This window comes from Opisthocomus hoazin, chromosome 6 (assembly GCF_030867145.1).
Source record: "Opisthocomus hoazin isolate bOpiHoa1 chromosome 6, bOpiHoa1.hap1, whole genome shotgun sequence".
Classification (NCBI taxonomy): Eukaryota; Metazoa; Chordata; class Aves; order Opisthocomiformes; family Opisthocomidae; genus Opisthocomus; species Opisthocomus hoazin.
Window position 1 is genome coordinate 34,303,791 of NC_134419.1, and position 20,116 is coordinate 34,323,906.

General features: G+C 52.8%; 2 protein-coding genes across 7 annotated transcripts in view; one reads left to right on the plus strand and one right to left on the minus strand.

The window, feature by feature from the left end:
• Positions 1-11,867, plus strand: part of C6H1orf21 (chromosome 6 C1orf21 homolog) — a 109,168-nt gene extending 97,301 nt beyond the window's left edge. For all 4 annotated transcript variants that reach the window (XM_075422707.1, XM_075422708.1, XM_075422710.1 and 1 more), the window contains exons 5-6: positions 2,418-2,478; positions 11,105-11,867. In XM_075422707.1, coding sequence (XP_075278822.1) covers positions 2,418-2,478; positions 11,105-11,143 — 100 coding nt within the window. In that variant the 3' untranslated portion in view covers positions 11,144-11,867. The remainder of the gene's footprint in view (positions 1-2,417; positions 2,479-11,104) is intronic.
• A 3,996-nt stretch (positions 11,868-15,863) lies between these two features.
• Positions 15,864-20,116, minus strand: part of EDEM3 (ER degradation enhancing alpha-mannosidase like protein 3) — a 30,947-nt gene continuing 26,694 nt past the window's right edge. For all 3 annotated transcript variants that reach the window (XM_075422712.1, XM_075422711.1, XM_075422713.1), the window contains one exon: positions 15,864-19,578. In XM_075422712.1, the coding sequence (XP_075278827.1) occupies positions 19,172-19,578 (407 nt within the window). In that variant the 3' untranslated portion in view covers positions 15,864-19,171. The remainder of the gene's footprint in view (positions 19,579-20,116) is intronic.

The following is a 20,116-nucleotide window of genomic DNA, read 5'->3' on the forward strand; positions in this document are numbered from 1 at the left end:
GTGGTAAACTTCTTCCGTGTAAAACGGTCAAGCTGTTTCTTCAAATGAGGGTTGTGTTGTAGGTGAGAGCGTCTCCATCCTTTGCTCGCTGTTCTGTGCTGTGCCCTGGCTGAGATCAGTCGGTGTTACATACGCCCTGGAATATTTAACTCCTGTGACAGAGCCGGTTATTGATATTAGTAACTCATTCCTTATCTAAATCACCGTTACATTCTAATCACTAATTGGATTGAAAAGAAGAGATTACATGGAGCTATATATGGGGTTTGTAGCGATAAAGCTTTCCTGCTGGATTTTGAACAGCAGCGGAAATGCGGTTCTTTGTGCCGTGCCTTTGGGGCACTTACTAACCTAAGCTTGCTGCATGCCAAGTGCGTTGTGCGCGGTTTCGAGTCGGGAAACTTCAGTAATTTCCTAATCAACTGACAGTATGATTCAGCCTCCTTTGAAAAGGAAAAATCGAGCACTTCAGGTGTAATTGCAAAGAAGGTCGCAGTAGGGAGGTGGAGGTAAAATCACCCTTCAGCAAAGCTGGACTTCATTACTGTGGCGTGGTCCTTCCCAGCAGGGTTAGTGACGGGTTGGAGATGCTTTAACAGGAGGTGAATCACCCTGGGCTGCAGAAAGGCTATTTCTTTGAGGGGGGCATCTCTTCTGGTGCATCTGAGGGGTTGGTGTGGGGTTGGGTGTCTGTCCTTTCATCAAAATCTGATTTTAAAAGTCCCTGCAGAAACCAGAACTGACCTTCACTCACCAGAAAGCCTAAAGACATTGCACTGGCAGAGGTAAATGTTTCTGTCAGGGTCCTGTGAAAAGAAGGAAACTGCTCAGAGAGCTACAGAGCATAACCTTGGGTGGTTGGGTGAAACCTCCACTGTTTGCCCAAGGCAACACAATACTTCTTGCCCCTCACCCCCCTTCCTTTGGTTTCTTTCCAAGTTATGGCTGGGGTGAGTCGCTACAGCATCATCTCACTTCGTTAGGAACTGGATCTGTGCTGCTGCAAAGGACAGAGTATGCTTCCAGTGCTTACCTACCCAGAACGGGCTGGTCTGCCTGAAAGTCCCTCTCCAAGACACCTGAATAGGAAGGTGATGGGGTCGACTGCCCCACACGAGCGTCTTTTCCCCATCTCGGGTGGAGGTGGGAACCTGAGGGCTGAGGCAGACACCTGGGGACAGAAACTCCCACAGCCACTGAAAGGCAAATTGTTCCCCCTCCTGAATCACCAGCTTGAGGTTTTCATGCCACTTCTGAGACCTCCTCGTCTGAACTGAGCCTGCTTTTATGTCCAGCATAAGCACATCATTGTGTACATCCATCCTGATAGCAAGCGCAGCGTGAATGCCGAGCTTTGTGGGGAAGCGCAGGGTGTTGCTGGGCGCTTGGGAGGAGGATGAACTCATTGCAGCTGAAGGGATCACGCCGAGGAAGAGGAGTCTGGAGCGGGAATGCAGCAACGTAAATCAGGTTTTAGTGTCAGAGAAAAACCTCCAAGAGCCGTGTGTCCTCCTAACCGCCTGGCATCACTGGGAACACTGGCACCAGTCTCCCATCCTTCCTTTTTCGCACTTTTTTTCATCCTGCCATGAGTCCCGGGCGCTTTTCTCCAGCCCCGCGTGGGCCCGTGTGCGCATCCCTGGTCCGGAGGTTGCTCCAGCTTCCCTTCCCGGGGGGATATCGGGGTTCAGGGAAGGAGTCGCTCACCACCGCCGAAGATAAACAAAGCAGACGCACCCCGAGTACGGTCTGCTGTGCATCCCCGTCTCTGTCCCCTCGTCCTTTCCTCTGCGTCCGACCCTCCTGTATTTCGAGCTTGCAGGTCCCCCTTGGTGAGGGACCTGTTGTCTTGTGCCACCATCAGCATTTTAAGACGTAAAGATGGTGTTTTTCAGCCTTCTGCACTAACGCAAAATGGTGTCGCTGGCCCTGAGCCTCTCGGAGCTGCGGCGTTCACCGCAGGGGACGGTCTGCGGGCTCTGCGGAGGGAGCAGCGAGGACCACGTGTCGGGGAGGGGAAGGATGGCCTGGGCTGGTGGACGTGCCCGGGCACGGAGCGCAGAGCCCGGCTGTGGCACGGCAGGCAGATCACCCCCTGCGAGGCTTCAACATCTCCTCCTGTGCTGCTGAGGTCGGCGGTCTGGGAAGACCCTCCGTCTCGACACGGAGCGGGCTCTCGCTGTCCCAAGTGTCGCATGCGTACGCAGAACCAAACGCAAGAATTTTTCTGTGGGCAAACCAAACCCCTCCCCCCAAAAAAAGCTTAAAAAGTTGTCGTTGTGGTCATTGTATAAAGTGATTTATTTTTCGCAGTGGTAAAAACTTAGAGCCGGGTCCCTCAGAGCTCTGAAGAGCAGCACTGGTGTTTAAGACGGAAGAAGTCCCGTCGGTACTGATACTCTTGCTTTGCCTTTCAGCATGCACATCTCCGAAAGCCAACAAGAATTCTTCAGAATGCTTGATGAAAAAATTGAAAAGGTAAGAAACACCAAAGCAAACGTACGTTTCCGCGCAGGGGGTGGGCACGGGGCTTTCCCAGCTCGGTGGGGAGGACAGCCGGACGCTGTCTGCTGCAGCAGTCCCCGTTCTCCCGTCCTTGGAGGGACTCTGATCCGAGATCCCCCTGACCACTCATTGGTTAGGTAGCTCCAGTGCGAAGAAGACCAAAAAGGTAAAGAGGTTGCAGGAGGTACTGGAAAGAAACCTTTCTTCTGTGGAAACATCACCAGGCGAGGCTGAATGACTAATTAACGCAAACCTTCAGGATAGACGTGGGCTACTGGGTGAAGCACAAGAGCAAAGTGGGGGTTTATGCCCTGAGTGATTTGATCTTTCATTTAATCTCTGTGGCAGACAGCTGGAACCTTAATGCCAGTGGTAATCTGAGATTTCCTTCTTATTTCTTGCTGAATCTCTTCAAAATAGCTCCTGGCTCCACAGGTTATAACCTGGCTATAACCCCGAGACCTACGCCAAGTAGAGCAATGGTGCTGGAGATGTTTTGAAGAAGAGGGTGAACGGTTCTTCACATATCTCATTGTCTTGACGGCAGCTTTCGTGTGTCTCTCAAGTCTTTTAAATGAGATTCCCAGCTCCTTTGCGAGATAGTAGTGAATAATTGTACCGCAGCGTGGATGGGAACCTTGAGGAATTAAGTGGCTGTTTGGGTCAAGTCTAGATCTCAGCCTTTGCTTGTACGTTGAGCTGATGTTTGCTCACCAAGATGCTCTTTACACTTCATATGTTGGAATGGTGTCTCTTATTTAATACCACATATTAAATATTTGCTTCCCCAGCTGGAATAAAGTAATTTGTACTCCCAAATTGTAGTGTTGGGTTGCAGAGTAGGAGGGGAATTTTCCTTGGATGTCTCTGAATTTCAGCTGGTTTTGCCGACGCTCCTGGCCTTGGGAGTTGGGAGTGCTACAGCGGGTGAATCTCTTATTTGTCCCAAGCAACAAATTACACTAATTAAAAAAAAAAAAAAAAAAAAAATTCTTGAAAGCAAAAAGTTAGATAAAGGGGAAGAGTAGAAGCGAGGAGGAGTTTGTAGGTTCCCAAGAAGAGTGTTTCTATACCAGTATTTCCCAAGAGTAGGATTTTACCTAACCTATGTGCATTTAAAAATAGAATTTCTACATACCCGTAATATAGCTACATCTCCTTTGAATAAATACATTCACCCTTTGAATATTTAGATGCTTTTCTTGGACACCATCACCTTCCATAATGCCAAACACAGAATCTCCACTGAAATGGGTTGTCCAAAGATCTGTCTTATCTACAGAGCAGGCCGTCTGATGGCTGTATCTGATGATGAACTGAGGTGAGGTTTGGTTTTCGAGGTCTGTTTCAGGACAGTGACACTGTTTGCTCACCAGCTGCCACACTGAGCTGCAGTTGACCATGTCTCCTCGCTGTTGGGATCATCCTCTCGGATGCTTGCAGGTGTTCTCCAGGGCTCTTGTGCTGATTTATCTTCCAGATCAGGAGATTGCTTGTTTGGGGGAGATACACAGTTTTATTGGTCAGAGGGAGAAAGCTCCGGCGCATTTCAGGCTGCTGGCAGTCGATGAGGCTGCCAGGGGCTAATGCCCAGCTGAACATGGGATTTGCGTTCTCCGGGGACCTCCTGTGCCTGAGGAAATAGTCTTCCTAAGAGAATTTTTGGGATTTCTAACTAATCTTTGCCCGCGATACATTGTTTTTCTAGATATCTGCCACAAGTGCCAAAAAGGTGGGAAAATATGAGGGATTTGGTTTGATCCCTACATAGCGTTTTGAGTCCCTCCTCCAGGGAAACGGAGGGCAGCATTCAAGCAATTAATAGAATGAAATCAGTGAGCAGCTCACCAGCTATGGCTGAAGTAGTCTGCAGAGGTGGGGGGGCATTGCCTGTGGTTGGTGAAGACCCCAAACCGTGTGGTACTGGTCACTTGGTACCTGTGGCCGTGCGTAGCGTTGGGCTTGTGGTGGAGACACGCTGCCCATCCCTGAGTCCCTGGGCTGTGTCTGCAGAAACGCTGCAGTCGGAAGCCAAACCTCCCTCAGCTTGCGGTGGAACCCCAAGGGGCGTTAGGTCGTCTAACAAAATGAGTAACAACTCCTCTGAGGTGGATGCTGCGAGTTAGAGAGGAGAATTAAACGGGTGTTTCGGGCTCAGCGAAAGGATTGAGTGGATGGGGAGGCTGGCTAAAAGGAAATCCCTGCTGTCAAGGAGTGAAATGGAAAGAAGGCAGGCTGGTGTTTTAGCGAGTGGAAATGTGAAGTATTTATGAATCCTGGAGATCAAAAAAAAGCCTTAATGAAATGGTCTGGAGAATTTCTTTACAAGTCTAGCCCCTGCCGGTACCCAACGTGTGCTCCTGCCTGCCCGTGCAGGCGCAGCGGAGCTGAAGTGCCTTCTGCAAATGCCACCCAAAGGCAGAAACCGGAACGTCAACCCCAACGCATGGAGCTCCTGGCTACCAAAATCCGGTAGCATTCGGACGGAGACATCTGCTCCTGTCTCCCGCTCGGAGAGCTGGAGCTGAGCTTGCCTGTGTGGTTGTGGTAAATCAGTTCAGAGGGTTTGCTGGAAGGAAGAAGCACTGCAGCGAAGGCTCGGCACAGAGCGCTGAGCCGGGGCTGGCTGAGAGCATGAGAGCCAGCCCCGCCTGTAGGGTTAGACGTTGGTTCTGGTAGAGTCAACCCAGTCGTTTTGGAGGCACCAGAGTTTGAGCCAAAAAAAAAAAACCTCAAACCTGATGAGAAGCCAGGGATATAAAGTTAGGGGGGAGCCTGGGAGTGGCTGGGTCGGGTTCGGCACTCCACAGTGCAGGGAGCAGCGGTTACACGTTATATTTGTGTGTGTGTGTCTGACCACGGAGCGCTGCGTGCGACGGTGTTTCCGTGGTGCGGCAGCGTGCATCCTGACAGGGATGAGAAGGTCGTACAAACGGCAGCGCAGCTGTGGGGTGGGTTTGGGATGCGGGGATGCCGGCGTGGCGGCAGCGGGGAGCACGGCTTCTGCCCAGCACCAAGGCTGGATGTGCATCGTGCCAGGAGGGCAGAGGAAAATCACAGAATCACGGAATCCCAGCATGGCAGGGGTTGGCAGGGCCCTCTGTGGGTCACCCAGCCCAACCCCCTGCCGAAGCAGGGTCACCCACAGCAGGCTGCACAGCACCGTGTCCAGGCGGGGCTTGAATATCTCCAGAAAAGGAGACTCCACAGCCTCCCTGGGCAGCCTGGGCCAGGGCTCCGTCACCCTCAGAGGGAAGAAGTTCTTCCTCGGGTTCAGCTGGAGCTTCCTCTGCTTCAGTTTGTGCCCGTTGCCCCTTGTCCTGTCCCTGGGCACCACTGGAAAGAGTCTGGCCCCATCCTCCTGACACCCACCCTTCAGATATTTGTAAGTATGTATTAGGTCCCCCTCTCAGCCTTCTCTTCTCCAGGCTGAACAAGCCCAGCTCCTTCAGCCTCTCCTTGTAGGAGAGATGCTTCAGTCCCCTCATCATCCTTGTAGCCCTCCGCTGGACTCTCTCCAGTAGCTCCTCATCTCTCTTGAACTGGGGAGCCCGGAAGGACCGAGCCCCCTGTGAGCAGCACGAGGCCCGGGAGTCGTGGCCAAGGCTGGCTCGGAAGCGCTCCTGACCTCTGCGAGCAGCCCTTGGGGTTCCGCCCTCGCTGAGCTCGCTGCGAGCAGAGTCGTGGCTCTGCTTTCAGAGACAGAAAGGCAGGCGCGTGCAGAGAGTCCAGGAGGAAAACGGAGCCGAGACAGGCAGTGGTGGGGGGGCAGCTCACCTGGTGACGGCATGATCATCACTTACTGAAAATCGGGCTTGCCTGAAGTCGCGTAAATATATTCCAGCAGAGGAGGAGCAACAGGTTGTCCTCTACAGCCTACTGTAGGTGACCCTGCTTTGGCAGGGGGTTGGACTAGATGACCCACAGAGGTCCCTTCCAACCCCTACTATTCTGTGATTCTGTAATGGCAGCAATTAAGCTCGAGCAGAGCAAATTAGAAAGATGGGGGGGTCAGAGGTGCAAGTGATTTGCTTGAGCTGAGAAACTAAGGCAGAAATACAACTTTGGAAGCCCGAGGAGGAGCTGGAGGGCGGCTGACACAAAACCGAAGCAAGCACAGCAGCTGCTGGATAAATTGGAGCTCTGCTGCGTGCCGCCCAGGCGAGGAGGAGCGGGCCCACCAGCCGAGCCGGGACAGGCGAGTCACCGCGCTTCCCACGCTGAGGTCAGCTTGGGGGTTCAATGCCATCTCCGACGAAGGCAGACACGCGTCCCGCTAACAGCATCCCTGTCTGCGTGACACCCGGTGTGTTCTGCTGGCTGCAGTGAGAAACCAGAGCAAAATTAGGCCATTCGTATGGATATTCAGGCAAATAAATTAGTTACTTGTGTTCTCTCTAACCTAACAGCGCAGGGACAAATTCAGATATCGTGTATGGATTCACAAAGAGTTGCCGTGAAACACAGCGGAAGAATTACCACGTCTCTTCTAAAATTTCTCCAGTCTTTTTTTTTCTTTCTCCCCTCCATCTCACCTTTGTCTGGCCCCGGACCGTGCCGGACCACGCGCCAACTCCACCTCACCCCCTAAGCGGAAACCCCGTTGATGGAACGGGGCGGCTTGGAGCGGGGCATTCACCCTGGGCACGGTCCTGGCAGCCTCAGTCCTCAAGCTGCAAGAGGCCTCGTCCCACCGAAGCTTCCATGAAAATACGAAATAAAAGCAAAATTAAAAGCTGTGGCGTATGAAGAGTGGAATGTGGAAAATTTACACCATTTAGCACTTGCTAGCAAAAACGTCTCAGTGATGGCTACGATGGAAAATGGTCTGAAAAACGGCTGCTTTCTCTGAACCCTATGTACGGAGCAGTAAAGCGATCGTCAGAAATTATCCATCCTCTCCTTTATATATTATTGCTGTAGGCTGTGGCACGGTGCGTGGGCAGCCGTCTCACTGCAGGGAAAAATACCAAGGCTGAGGTGTAACTGAGCAGTTGGCAAGCGATTTCTAGGATTATATCTGGGGAGTGTAACCCTGGAAGAGAAGCATCTCTGGCTTTGTGGCTTGAAAAAAAACCACCAAAAAACCATCCAGGTGAGGAAACCATCGCCGGTCCCATCATCATGAGCTGCTTGCTACGTGGCTGCCGTGGTTTGTACAGAATAATCACAGTGCAAACATGGTTATGGAAAAAAATACAAGGGCAAGGGCATGGTCCTGCACCTGAGGAGGAACAACCCCAGGCACCAATACAGGCTGGGGCGGACCTGCTGCAGAGCAGCTCTGTGGAGAGGGACCTGGGCCTCCTGGTGGACGACAGGTCAACCATGAGCCAGCAGCGTGCCCTGGTTGCCAAGAAGGCCAGTGGCATCCTGGGGTGCATCGAGAGGAGTGTGGCCAGCAGGTCCAGGGAGGTTCTCCTGCCCCTCTACTCTGCCCCAGTGAGGCCCCATCTGCAGTGCTGTGTCCAGTTCTGGGCTCCCCAGTTCAAGAAAGATGAGGAGCTACTGGAAAGAGTCCAGCGGAGGGCTACCAGGATGGTGAGGGGACTGGAGCATCTCTCCTACGAGGAGAGGCTGAGGGAGCTGGGCTTGTTCAGCCTGGAGAAGAGAAGGCTGAGAGGGAACCTTAGAAATGCCTCTAAATATCTGCAGGGTGGGGGTCAGGAGGACGGGGCCAGACTCTTTCCAGTGGTGCCCAGCAACAGGACAAGGGGCGACGGGCACAAACTGAAGCAGAGGAAGTTCCAGCTGAACACAAGGAAGAACTTCTTCCCTCTGAGGGTGACGGAGCCCTGGCCCAGGCTGCCCAGGGAGGCTGTGGAGTCTCCTTCTCTGGAGATATTCCAGACCTGCCTGGACGCGGTGCTGTGCAGCCTGCTGTGGGTGACCCTGCTTGGGCAGGGGGTTGGGCTGGGTGACCCACAGAGGTCCCTGCCAACCCCTGCCATGCTGGGATTCTGTGATTCTGTGATTAAACATCACAGCCTGTGCAGGTGCCTCGCTGCGCGCTTGCCTGCAGCCGGAGGATGCCCGGAACCCGCAGCCCCGCGTTCCTGCTGCCGCCCTCAGTGAGACGTCGCGGCGTGGTCTTGAGCGGCGGCACTGGGGACGGGGTGGGTTTGCGGGGGTTCCCCTGCCAAGCCGCAGGCCTGGGGCCGGGCTGGGACCACCGGGTTGTTGTTGGAGGCCATGGGAGAGGTGCCCGGCGGCAAGGCGGCCCATCCCTCGTTGGTAAAACTGGGCATGGAGCAGGGGGGGACACAATGCAGCCCCTTGTGCCAGATTTAAAGAGAGCCCTTAGAAACAGGGGGGTCACTAACCAAAGCGCACGCAAGGGAGGAGTTGTTAGGCTGAAACTCATTAGCGAAGTGGATTGCTCTTAATGACTCCATTGATTTTTCTCGAACAGAATAAAAAACGGACAAAAAATTAGCACGGTATGCCATGGTTTCGTGCCGCCTCCCGGCGTTTTCTTCCCACCCTTTCTGCGAGCGCTGTGAACAAAACCAGGGCGGTGAAAAGGGTTCCCACCGCCGCGCCCGGCGAGCGGTTCCCAGCGTCGCCGCTGAAAGGGGCCACTGTGTCCTGCCAGCCTTTCATCGTCGCAGAAGAAAGGGCTGCTTGGGGCGGCTCGTTCCCCGCTCCCGGCCTGGCTGCCTCCTCTTCCTCCTCCTCCTCCTCCTCCTCCCTTCACCCAGGCTGCGGTGGTGGATGCTGCTGCCAAGCTGTGGTGGAAGTGGCATCTCCCGCGCTGCCTCCTCATCCTCAGCCAGCCCGCCGGCCGCACAGAGGGCCGCTGAGCCGGGAGGGCTGTGGCGTGGCCTGGCACCCGCGCCAAGGGGGGAAAGGGCTGCTCCTCTCACTGCTTTTTCCGTTTTTCCTTTTTCCTTTCCCCCTCTCTGTAAGGACGTCGTCAGCCGTGGTGCGTGCCCTGGTCGGGGCAGGGGGACGGCAGCGCTTTCTCGATGCGGCGAGGGGCGAGAGCGGGGAGATGAGCCCTGCTGGCTGGGGTACCAGCAGCAGGGAAGGAGCATAAGGCTGCTTTTTTTTAATTATCCGCCAAGGTGTTTCTGTGGACAGTTACAAAAATCGAAAGTTGGCTTTTGAAACTGCGGGGGGGGAAGACGGGATTTGTCGGGGGTACCTGGACGTGGGTGCGCGTGTTCCTGTGCTCGTCCTCCTCGACGTGGTTTGCTGACACTCTCCGTCATTAGGACTTGCGTGGTCGCCGGCGTTACTCAGGGCCGTTAAGGGGTGCCCGTGCATTCCGGCAATGAGCTGGGTGCTCCCTGCCGGCGCCTGCTCTGGACACGGGAGCCGGTTTCCCTGGCAGCCGGGCACAGGGCTGAGCTGGCAATCCTGCATCCTCCCTTTCCACCCAGGGTGCTGGTTGGGGAGGGGGGGGTTGGCACCTTCCCTGCGTGCTGCTTTGCCTTCCGGACAGCGTCTGCTCCCAGAAACCCCCCCGCCGTCACTTCGGTCCGCACGGAGATGCTCCAGCAGAGCGAGCTCTGCAGTCCCGGCCTCGTCAGTGGGATTTTAATTGCAGGGATATTTTGGAGCCTTTGTTCCTGTCGCGTACCCGAGCTGCGCATCCCCAATACACCGCCCACCGCATCGAGAAACAGCTCTCCCTTTTCTTTTTTCAGTTTTTTTCGTTCCCCCTCCCCTCTCCCCAGACAGGACAGTGACCCGGTTCGGTTTGTGGGGCAGCCCCTGGACTGAGCAGAGCTTCCCCCCATTTGCCGCTGCTCGTTGGCTTACGGGGTGCTGTCAAGCTGTCCCACTTTATTGCAGCTCTGAGACTCTCCTGTTTTGCCTTTTCTTCTTCTCCGTCGCCGGCCCTGTGCTTGGCTGCTGGGGTTTCCCACGCGAGCGCTCGGGTGATGCCCACGGGAGTGGTGGGAAATAGCCCAGGGCTGAGATTTTCGACACCTCGCTCAGGACCCTTGCTGCACGCCCGACGTCTTGGGTGGCCCGAGGCGCAGCTCCGGCTCTTTCTGCTCAGAGAAATGAGGGCAGCGGGTCCCGTCGGCTGGGGAGGGACGGGGCACGTCTTCTCCAGACCTTCCTGAGGGTCATGCCTGCTGTAGGTGACCCTGCTTTGGCAGGGGGTTGGACCAGGTGACCCGCAGATGTCCCTGCCAACCCCCAACGTTCTGTGATCCTGTGGTCAGCTGAGGTGTTCTTGTTCCTGGCAGCTGACCTGCGTTGCTCGTAGGATTGCGAGCTTTGTGGCTTTCACCTGGGAGATGATGTTCTCGCAGCGGCTCTGCAGGGTTGTGTCCGGCAAGGCGTGGCTTTGCACAGAATGGTGGTGTGACATGATTTGTTGGAAACCCCTCCAGGAATTCAACATGAGGGATGAAATTTATGCGATGAACAGTGACAGAAAGGGAAGGGCCTCCTGTCCTGGTTCATCCAAACCTTCCAGAAATGGCTGGGGGAGTTGCGCAAACTCTGTTCCCTATTTTTTCAGGTTTCCACCCAACTTAAATCTCCGAAGTCTGGAGAACTGACGTGTGTCCTCAGCGAGCGCTCCCTTGCTTGACGGTGTTGTGGTCCTGTACAAACTGTCTGGCTTTTCTCCCGGCAGGGCCGCGATTATTGTTCAGAAGAGGAGGACGTCACATAGTGCCAACCCTGCCCCCGCACCAGGAGTCCTTCTGTGTAAATAGACGACAACCCCGTCGGGACCTTTTGGAAGTCTTCTAGAGCGAGCAGCACTACATACCAGAAGAAGATCATTTCCACATTATATGCTCCATTCAGTTACCGTGTTTCTTAATGAACAGATGAGGAATATTGCTCAGAACTCGTCAGGAACTGTTTTCGTTGCTGCTAGTTAAAACTCGTTGCAACTTCTCACTTCTTTCTGTGTCCAGATACGCAGCAAATCCTTAAAGTTAATCCGAAAGACGTTATTGATTTTATTGAGGCTTCTGGCCCGTTCTCTATCCGACGAGGTAGTGTTATACCAAGCTTCCATAAGTGAACGTTCGAGCCTCTGAGAAACACCCCTAAGCTGTCTGTCCGTCCGCGCTCGGGCCGGAGTGCTTGTTAATGCTGGTGATTTCGAGCTTTGGAGGTGGGATGTTTTTGCCATGGCAGGCCTTGTTTCTCTGCTGAGGAGAAGCTGAGAAGCTGTTACTCATTACAAGCATGCTATCACTGAACCCCTGGAAGTGATGCAGGAGCAGGAATTTGTATTTTGAGAGGAGAAAGCGTTTCATTTAATAGGTATCTTAATCAAGGACTAAGCTTGCGGTATTGGCTTTGCTGAGCACGAATGAGTGTGATCACAATCATTTTGAATCTCTTTTTTTCTAAGAAAATAAACATTTTACTGTTTTTATGTATTCTTGTCTTTTACCATTCCTACAACGCCAGGTTGGAAGAGTCTGGGGAGGAGGAAGGCCAAAGCAGCCCCCCGCGTTAGTGAGCCTGGGGCTCTAAGCCCTGAAAGCAGCTGGGGTGTCTGTCGCCTGTCTTGTAGAGTAGATTTTTCCATATTATATTGGAATTACCTTCAATATCACCTTCTCAAAAGCAGATGCAATATTTTTAACAAATGCTGTCATGAGTAAAAAAAAAAAAAAAACACACAGAGAAAAAAAAAGTAAGGAAAAAAGAATGCACCTTTTGTATTTATTATTTCGAAGGAGGTTGTTGCCGGTGCCAATATTCCTTCCTGCTTTGACACCGTATGAGGGCCAGGCTTGCGCTGCGTCCCGTGGAGAGGCTTTGCCGGGACGTGGGTGTCTGTGTTGTGCTGATGTCGTTGCTGTGATGTGCGTGATCGGCATGGAGCACACCATGAGGCTGCATTGATCGCAGCTCTTGCCGATGTGGTGCGGGGCACTCGGCCCAAAGCCCTTCAGCGTTGGCCATCGTCCACGGGGCCGTCTGAAAATCAGATCCCTTCAAAGGGTTTCGTCCCTCAGAAATCACCTGTGACTTCTGGAATGCTCCGAAACACAAGGGAATTTCCTGACTAAAGAGATTCCCTCCAGGGCTCACTCTGAGCTGGGCTGGACAGGCCATGCCAGAAGATTTTTCTTCCCTGCCGTGGTGGTCCCATACGTAGAATATGTCCAAAAAAAAGCGCAATTTCCTGACGCTTCCTTCGCTGCGCTGGGTTTTCCTTTGGCTTTCAGGCAGCGGATGGGGCCGTAGGGTCAGGAGGACTCCCCCAAGGAGGGAGTCACTCTTATTTATGTGGGACTGGCTGGGAACACCTCCAGCAAGAGCAGCTCTCCAAGCAGCCCTTGCGAGGCTGCGGCATCAAGCTGTTGTCTTCTTTCTGCAACCTGTCCCCCGGTCTCCTGCCAACCTCAGGTCGAGCTGCCTGGTTGCTGTAGCGCAGGATTGGGATAACTCAAGCGCTGCCAGGCTTCAGTGGCTTTCCATATGACAGCTCAGTGACAGAGTCATATACAGCAGGTTTCACCACGTGCATCTTTGTCCTGTTGGTGGTCAAAAATTGCGAGCCAGTTTGGATTCCTAACTCCTCACTGCATTTGGGCAGCTGCTTTGGCCATGCAGCTCTTCCTGAGCCAGACGACCTTCCTGGAGATGAGGTTTCGCCACCTTACTCCTGTCACGTCGTCCTTCTTGGGGCTGTTGGCATCTCTCAGTGCAGCAGAGCCATTTGATCTCCTAGGACGACTTCAAGTTAATAACTCTGGCCTCTTGCATAGGACTTTTTCTATGATTTATGGCAGCCCTTGAGCAGGTAGCCATGCTGAGGCGAGTCAAGAGACTGCATTTCAATTATTTAAACACTTTAATTAATAGAGTCCTGGGGCTTGATCCCGCAAATCCTTCTCTCAGAAGTGCTTTATAAAGCTTTCACAGGTAGTAGGAGAGTGATGGAATCGGGGCCATCCTTCTGAAACGTGGTTCATTTTCTAGACGCTGAATGCCTCGTGTACAAATGTCCCCATACAAACCCAGTTACAGACACGGCGTGGTCCTTCAGCACACCAGCCTCCTTGTACATGGATGTTTTTTCAGCCGCCCATTAGTTTTAATATTTTTTTTTCTTTTATTCCTTGCCGATGATGGTGGCACCAAATTATAAGGCAAGAGTGAATGGGTAGATGAAGAACCAGAGATGCGTTTAAGCTCTGAAGACACTGTCGTCATCATATGAAAAGTAGACGGAAGATAAGTATCCGGTTCTCAGCTGTTTCAGTTTTATCAAGGCTGTAAAACAGCAATTACCTCTCCCTTTGGTTTTGTAGTTAGCGATGACTCAGCTCCAGATGGGCTTGGCTGACACGCTAGACCTGCAGGGTCTCAGGAATTAAAGCGTTCATGTCTTTGACATCCAGGTAAATGTTTGCTTTGAGCCTGACGATGGCACAGTCATCACCATCAGCATCATCTTTTCCATCATCAGCAGCAGCAGCAGCATCTGTGGGACTGTGAACCTGCTTGGTAGAAGCCAGCTATAACACCATCCTTACGGACAGCTGGTCCCTGCACCCATGGCAGTGTCCCGAACACCACGGAACATTTTAGGGGAGAAGTGGCATTTTTTTCCCCAAAGCCTTGCCCGCGTTATCAAAGCTGACTCTATTTATAGAGCGTGGCAGCGGGGCCAGGATGGTGCAAGGACCCCAGCGATAACGTTCACCCTAATTAGCAAAAAGTTGGCTGAGGGAAGCAGCCAGCCCCGTGGTGGGATGAGCTCCAGGCTGGAGTCTTGTGCCTCGCCTGCTGGTTGCTGCCGATGGCTGATTTAGCAAAAGGAGAAGCGGGTGATGTCTTCCCTCACGGAAGGGCTCGGTTCCTCCCTGCTGCTCGGCCATCCCGGCTGCTTTCTGTTTAAATCGGGAGACCCGAGCTTTTATTTCAGGCTTTGTTAATAGTGGCCGCCTTGCCTTAACGGGTCTGTTGGCAGGAGGTGGTGCCCTGACCGGGTGTCAGCCCTGGGCGCAGCGCAGGGCTGGAGCATGGGACCCTGCACACCCGGAGAAGGGAGCACCCTCCATCACTGCAGACCAACTTTACCCCCTCCAAGCCTTCAAGGTGTGAGCTGAATAGAAAATTTCTTCCCCCTATATATATATATATAAAATTATATCTATAATATATATAATACATGTAAAAATATATACATTTTATATATTATATTTATATTTAGATAATTTATATTATATTTATATCTATAAAATCAAATTATTTTTTTTTTTAACAAAAAGTTCTCAAGTGCAACTGCTGCAAGAAACTAGAAAGCTACGTGTGGGAACTGGGTGATATTCTCGGGTTTTTGGCATTCTGCTTTTGTGTCTATTAATAATCCCCCAGAGTGAGTCATACGGAGCCGCGTTTATTCACTGAGTCGGAGAGAGCTGCTGCCCGAAATAGCAGCTCTGTCATTTTTTATGCTGCTGTAACGCCAGCGTGGCAAAGATTGACAGCGTTTAGCAGAGCTGCTCCCTGCCTGGCAAGCAGAAAGCCCGTGTTGAGCCCGAAAAGAAACGTGCAAAGCCACGTGCTCGGTTACATAAAGTGGCCATGAGAGCCGGCCTGTGTCGGAAACACCTTTTGGCCCGTTCCTGCCTTTTTTTCCTTATGTCTTCCCAAGCCGCCTTTGCTGATTTTCTTCAACACGAGCGTGAGGAACGCTGGGCCAGAGGAGAGATGGGGCAACGGCTTTTGCCGTGGCAAGGAGGCTCACGCGTGTCTCTGCTGCTCACCACGCGCCGTCACCACCCCGCCGCCTGCGAGGAGTAGGGAGAGCCGAAAACTCGGCAGATTCAGGGCCTCCAGCTCCCAATTTCCCATCGTTTCTTCTCGCCCACGCTGCTGCTCCGCGTCTCCCTATGCGAACCTCCGAGCCCAGCGACTCCTTCCCAGCCGGCGCTCGCTCCGATGGCAGCACCCATCCAAGGGTGCCAAGGCCGAGAAATGCTCTGGGAGGGTTTTGGGGTATTTTTAAGGATGAAACAGGGTTTGTGTCTGTGTTCCCACTCTCCGCCCTGCACTGCTGCCATCATGGCTACCCTGGTGCCACAGCCGCCAGGCACCCGAGCCGTCCCAGGGTGCTCCCGGCACTCCCTGAAAGCACCGAGGGCTCCACACACTTTATTTTTCACGCCATTTTGGCTGCAATGACGGCAACAGGAGCAGCCCCGGTGCCACGCCAGCACGCTGTGCCCTCCGCTGGGCGCTTAATGAAGACAAATTCGCCCGCACTGGGGTTTAATGGTTTGGGTGAACTTTCCCAGGCAGTATTTTATAGGGCCCGTTCCAGCTGGAAGCGTGATGACCAGAAGCCTTGCCAAAAATCAGGGCCAAGACGGCTGGCGGGGCAGCTCAGAGATGAGGGTCACTCCAGCACAGCCTGACCAGGATATTTACATTTTATTAAATCTTTACAATCAGCATTATAATCAAGTACACAATTATGTACACAGATTATATACAGTTTAGCCCAGACTTTTACATCACAGTACATAGTTGCCCTACAAAATATTGTATGTTATCACCGGAGAGTAAAACCCAACAAGAGTGTTACAGCACCTGGTATCAGACTTCTTTCATAAGAAAATATACGGCTGTAAATTGGGCTGGCTAAAAAAAAAAAAATCTTATAAAATCTGAACATACAATATTTCATTCACAGAATGTTGGTTGTTTTTCTGTGTTCTGACTGATGCCTTTGCATAAGATGTCCCGTTTTCACCCTCTCGCCACACACGGACTGGCGCCTGCCTGCCGCTGCGCCTCCAAGTACGCCGGCAGGAGGAGGGGAACCAACGCTGGGCCAGCTCTGAAACTTCATTAAGAAACAATAAATGTAAACAATCGATTCCTCTAAGATCAAATGAGACATTGATTGGCTGATCCGAGTTCGGTGGCGTGGAGCCAGCGGTGGCTCCAGCTGCGACTGCTGAACGCGTCCGTGCTCGGTGCCGCACCAGCACGCGAACACGGGGAAGAGCCGACCACCGGCGAGCGGTGCAGGAGCAGCGTTCCCCAGGCAGCGGACTGCCGAGAGGCCGGGAGCAACACTCCCTCCCCTCCCACAACTGTCTGTTTTTCTGATGAATACATTCCTTTTGCTTGTTAAGACGACAGCGACAGAAATCCGAGTTATTTTCAGAATGATATGAAAAGGTTAAATTAAAGCCCACTTCCTCCTAAGGAAACACAAAGTGAAAATAACCTGAATAAAACTGCTCCCCCCAGTTCAGCCCTCTTTCCCAGGTTCGGTGAACAATGCCATGGCTCTCATGAAGGTCTCAAAGGTGAAGCGGAACGAACTGAAACCACAGCGACGGACCCCAAAGGAGGGAGGCGGCAGGTCCCCAAGGCAGGCCGCCGCGCCACAATGCCTCACAGCCCTGCGGAGTCGGGGACCGCTGGCTCATTCCGTCAGGGGACAGCCAACCTCTGCTGCCTTATCAATAGAGGGGGAAAAAGCGGTTACATAAAAATGAGGGGGTGGTGGCGAGGAAAGTTAATCTTTTATTAAAATTTTATATCTAGGCCTCGATTTTCTGCAAGTAAAAAAAGGAAACCTTTCGTTGCTGTACTGACAGCCTTACCATCACAGCCTCAGGAGCCACAAAAACAATTCCGCTTCCACCCGAAGCGCCGGCGAGCATGACGATGCCGTCCGCGGGGAGGAGCGCAGGACGAAGCTGCTGCTGCCACGGCACGGAGCGCTGCCAGACCGGAGGAGCTGCCGGGGGAGCCCTCAGACCCATGCCAGACCCTGCAGCCGACGGCACCAGCCGCGTCGCGTCCAGCCCGGGCGCTGCCAGGGGAGCGCAGCATCACGCGGGTGCGCACCGGGGCTCCAAGCGACCAAGGACACTTCAAGGGCTCCCAGGAGCAAACTCCTTACACAAAGAATCTCATGTGCCAAAACACGAGTGCAAAGCCCCTCAGCTGAACGCCCCGGCCGCTCCAAGCCCTGCCCTCCACGCAGGCAAAGGAACCATAAGCACATGGCAAAGCTCATTTACTGAAAAGGACACTTTTTCACTGCCCCGCTACCACTTCAGCTCCTCCTCCAGATGACCTCCTCCTCTGGTGATACAGAGTCGTGGCTCGCTCTGAGGACAGCAGTCCGACCAACCGTCACACTCTCAGAAGGTCCCTCTGCTTTTCGCTGCTCCTGAAAGCGCTTGGTGTCCCTACGTACGCACGCACACCACATTCGCCTGGGATTTCGCATTCGTACGGTACAGGAGCACACGCAAATAAATACAGTATGGCTAACTAACAGTTGCATATTCAGCATGCAGAATTCCACCAGCTAAATGAAAGGTGTGACTCAGATTGGGGCTTTTTTTTCATTCCGTTGTGAAGATGAACATAAACCTTCATTTTTAGCCTGGTGCAGCATATAGGCAGTGTTAATTTACTCTTTAATATAAAACAACTCTTCGAACCGCAACTCACTAAAAGCAGTGTATATAAATCAAGTTAATTAGTTTTTGGCAGTTTCTTTGGACAGTCTCTTGTTGAAACATCCCCCTTTTTCTTTAGAGAACGTTTTTCACGCAAGGGATAGCAAACCAGGACTCTCGCTTACCTGCGCCACAGGCCCGGGGCCCAGAGCAACGTACCCGTCACCCCCGCCGCTCCCACCACTGCTCGCACTCTGAGCTCCGGCCCCAGCAGCCAAAGCTGCTGCGCTTCGCTGCTGGCACTGGCCTCACCGCCTTAAGCATCACATGTACAGAAGTTGCATATAAAAAGAATGACAAAGTCAAGCTGTTAGAAGTCAAACTGGTAGAAAAAGGAAAGAGTTTTGTTCTAGCGGATCTAGCTCTGCTTAGTGTCCTTTCGGAGAATATTGCCCGTCTCAATTCCGTATCTCGGGGTAGATGGAGTTTTTCAGCCTGGCAGGCCAAAGGAAATACCTGTAACTCAACCTCTGCCGCTTCACCTTGGCCTGGAGCCCGACTCTCCCAGCACGCCGTACACCTTTATCGGGAGACCCCGAGGCTCTCCGGAGTCTCCTCGAGGGAACCTGCTTACAGAGTACGCGCTGCCTTTGGTTTATACAGCTTCTCTAGTTCAAAGGGGAGCAGAAGGGAAAGCTCGCGTGTCATCGTGGTCGTTCTTCATGGCAACGGATGGAAGGAGCGATGAGCAACACTACTACGTCTCAGTACGAGATGTCAGGGCAAAATCGAACCACTTCTAGCCGTGCCTCAAAGACACAACCACCAGAAACCTAGCTTCACCTGCTGCGATCAACGAAGGCTTTCAGCTCAGTGGGAAAGTGAAACTGCACTGCTGCTCCCACCAGAACAGTGGCTGCCCTGCTGCCTCCCAGGGCTCCCACCGGTAACCGCCACGTGGTTCACCCACCCCACTGCGCTCAACTTGTGCTTTCCAGAGGCCTCTCGGAGCCTGGAAGGCAGAAGTCGGCCCCGTTCCCTGAATGAGCCTCCTGGGTTACAGCACCAAGCAGTGGAGCCAGAGCAAGGCTTCCATTGCACATGCCCATTTTCAAACAGGAACAACTACGAGAACGCACAGAGCGCGTGCTGGATTTCGACAGTGATCGCCAGGTGAAGCCTGGTTGCTCATCGCAATACTGAACATGTTGTCTAGGTCTCGGATAGCAGGGCCTCACTTCTACCCAAAGAGTCCTCCATTTGTTTACTAACAAATAAGTTATTATTACAAGTCATAGCTCATCCTTTTCCATCATTTCAAATGCTTCTATATCTTCATTCCAGTCTGCTAGTATGGATTCCATAGGTTGGACTTTGTTATCCCAGTTCACTTTGGAATTTGACTCCGTCTCGGTCTTTTGTTCCTGAGGCTGGCCGTCCCCTTGCGTACACGCTGGCTCCGGAGCACCAGCCCCATCGGTTCCGGGGACGTAGGAATCCTGATTTGAGATGGGAACGCTCTCACTGTCCGTGTGAGCAGCAGATAAAGGATCGGGGTGAGAAGCATCAGAACGTCCTCCTTCTTCAGGCTCCTCGCTGACCGCACCAGCATCCTGAGATGCTGCAGTAGCTTCTTCTGAATTCTCTTGATGCGAGTCGTTTTCAGGCAATTTCTGGTCCATATTCTCCATTTCCAAGTCTTTGAGAGGGGAGAAAAAAAAAAGTTTTGGAAAAAATAACTACAAAGGCAGCATTTTATGACATATTTCAAAAGCAAGGTCACTTCCCTTGGCCTTATTCCCAAAAGGAAGCGCAGACTGTCCATTGACACCATAATTTACTGTTATTAGGGGGCATATTTTACAGAGGGAGGCAAGGGAAGACATTTAAACACATTTTAAACGAGGGCAAACAATACACCGAGACTAGTTTAGGTTCGTCAGATTCGAACAGCGACTTCTGGGTCAGTGCTAGTTGCCACCCTTTAGCCTTACGCAAACCCCCACTGCGCACACTGAACTTCCACACCGGATTTCCACGCCCTCCCAGCTGCACCAGGATCCTACATCCAAGCAAGTGGGAGTCCGATGGAGTTCTGTGAGTTTACTGCACCGCGAATTCGAGAGAGCGCCAAAGCCAAAGCCTCGCTCACCACATCCCCCCTCAAAGCCCCTAACAGCCGTAGCTGAAGCACCCGTTTAGCTTTACAAGGGCTGTCCCATCTAACCACGCCGACT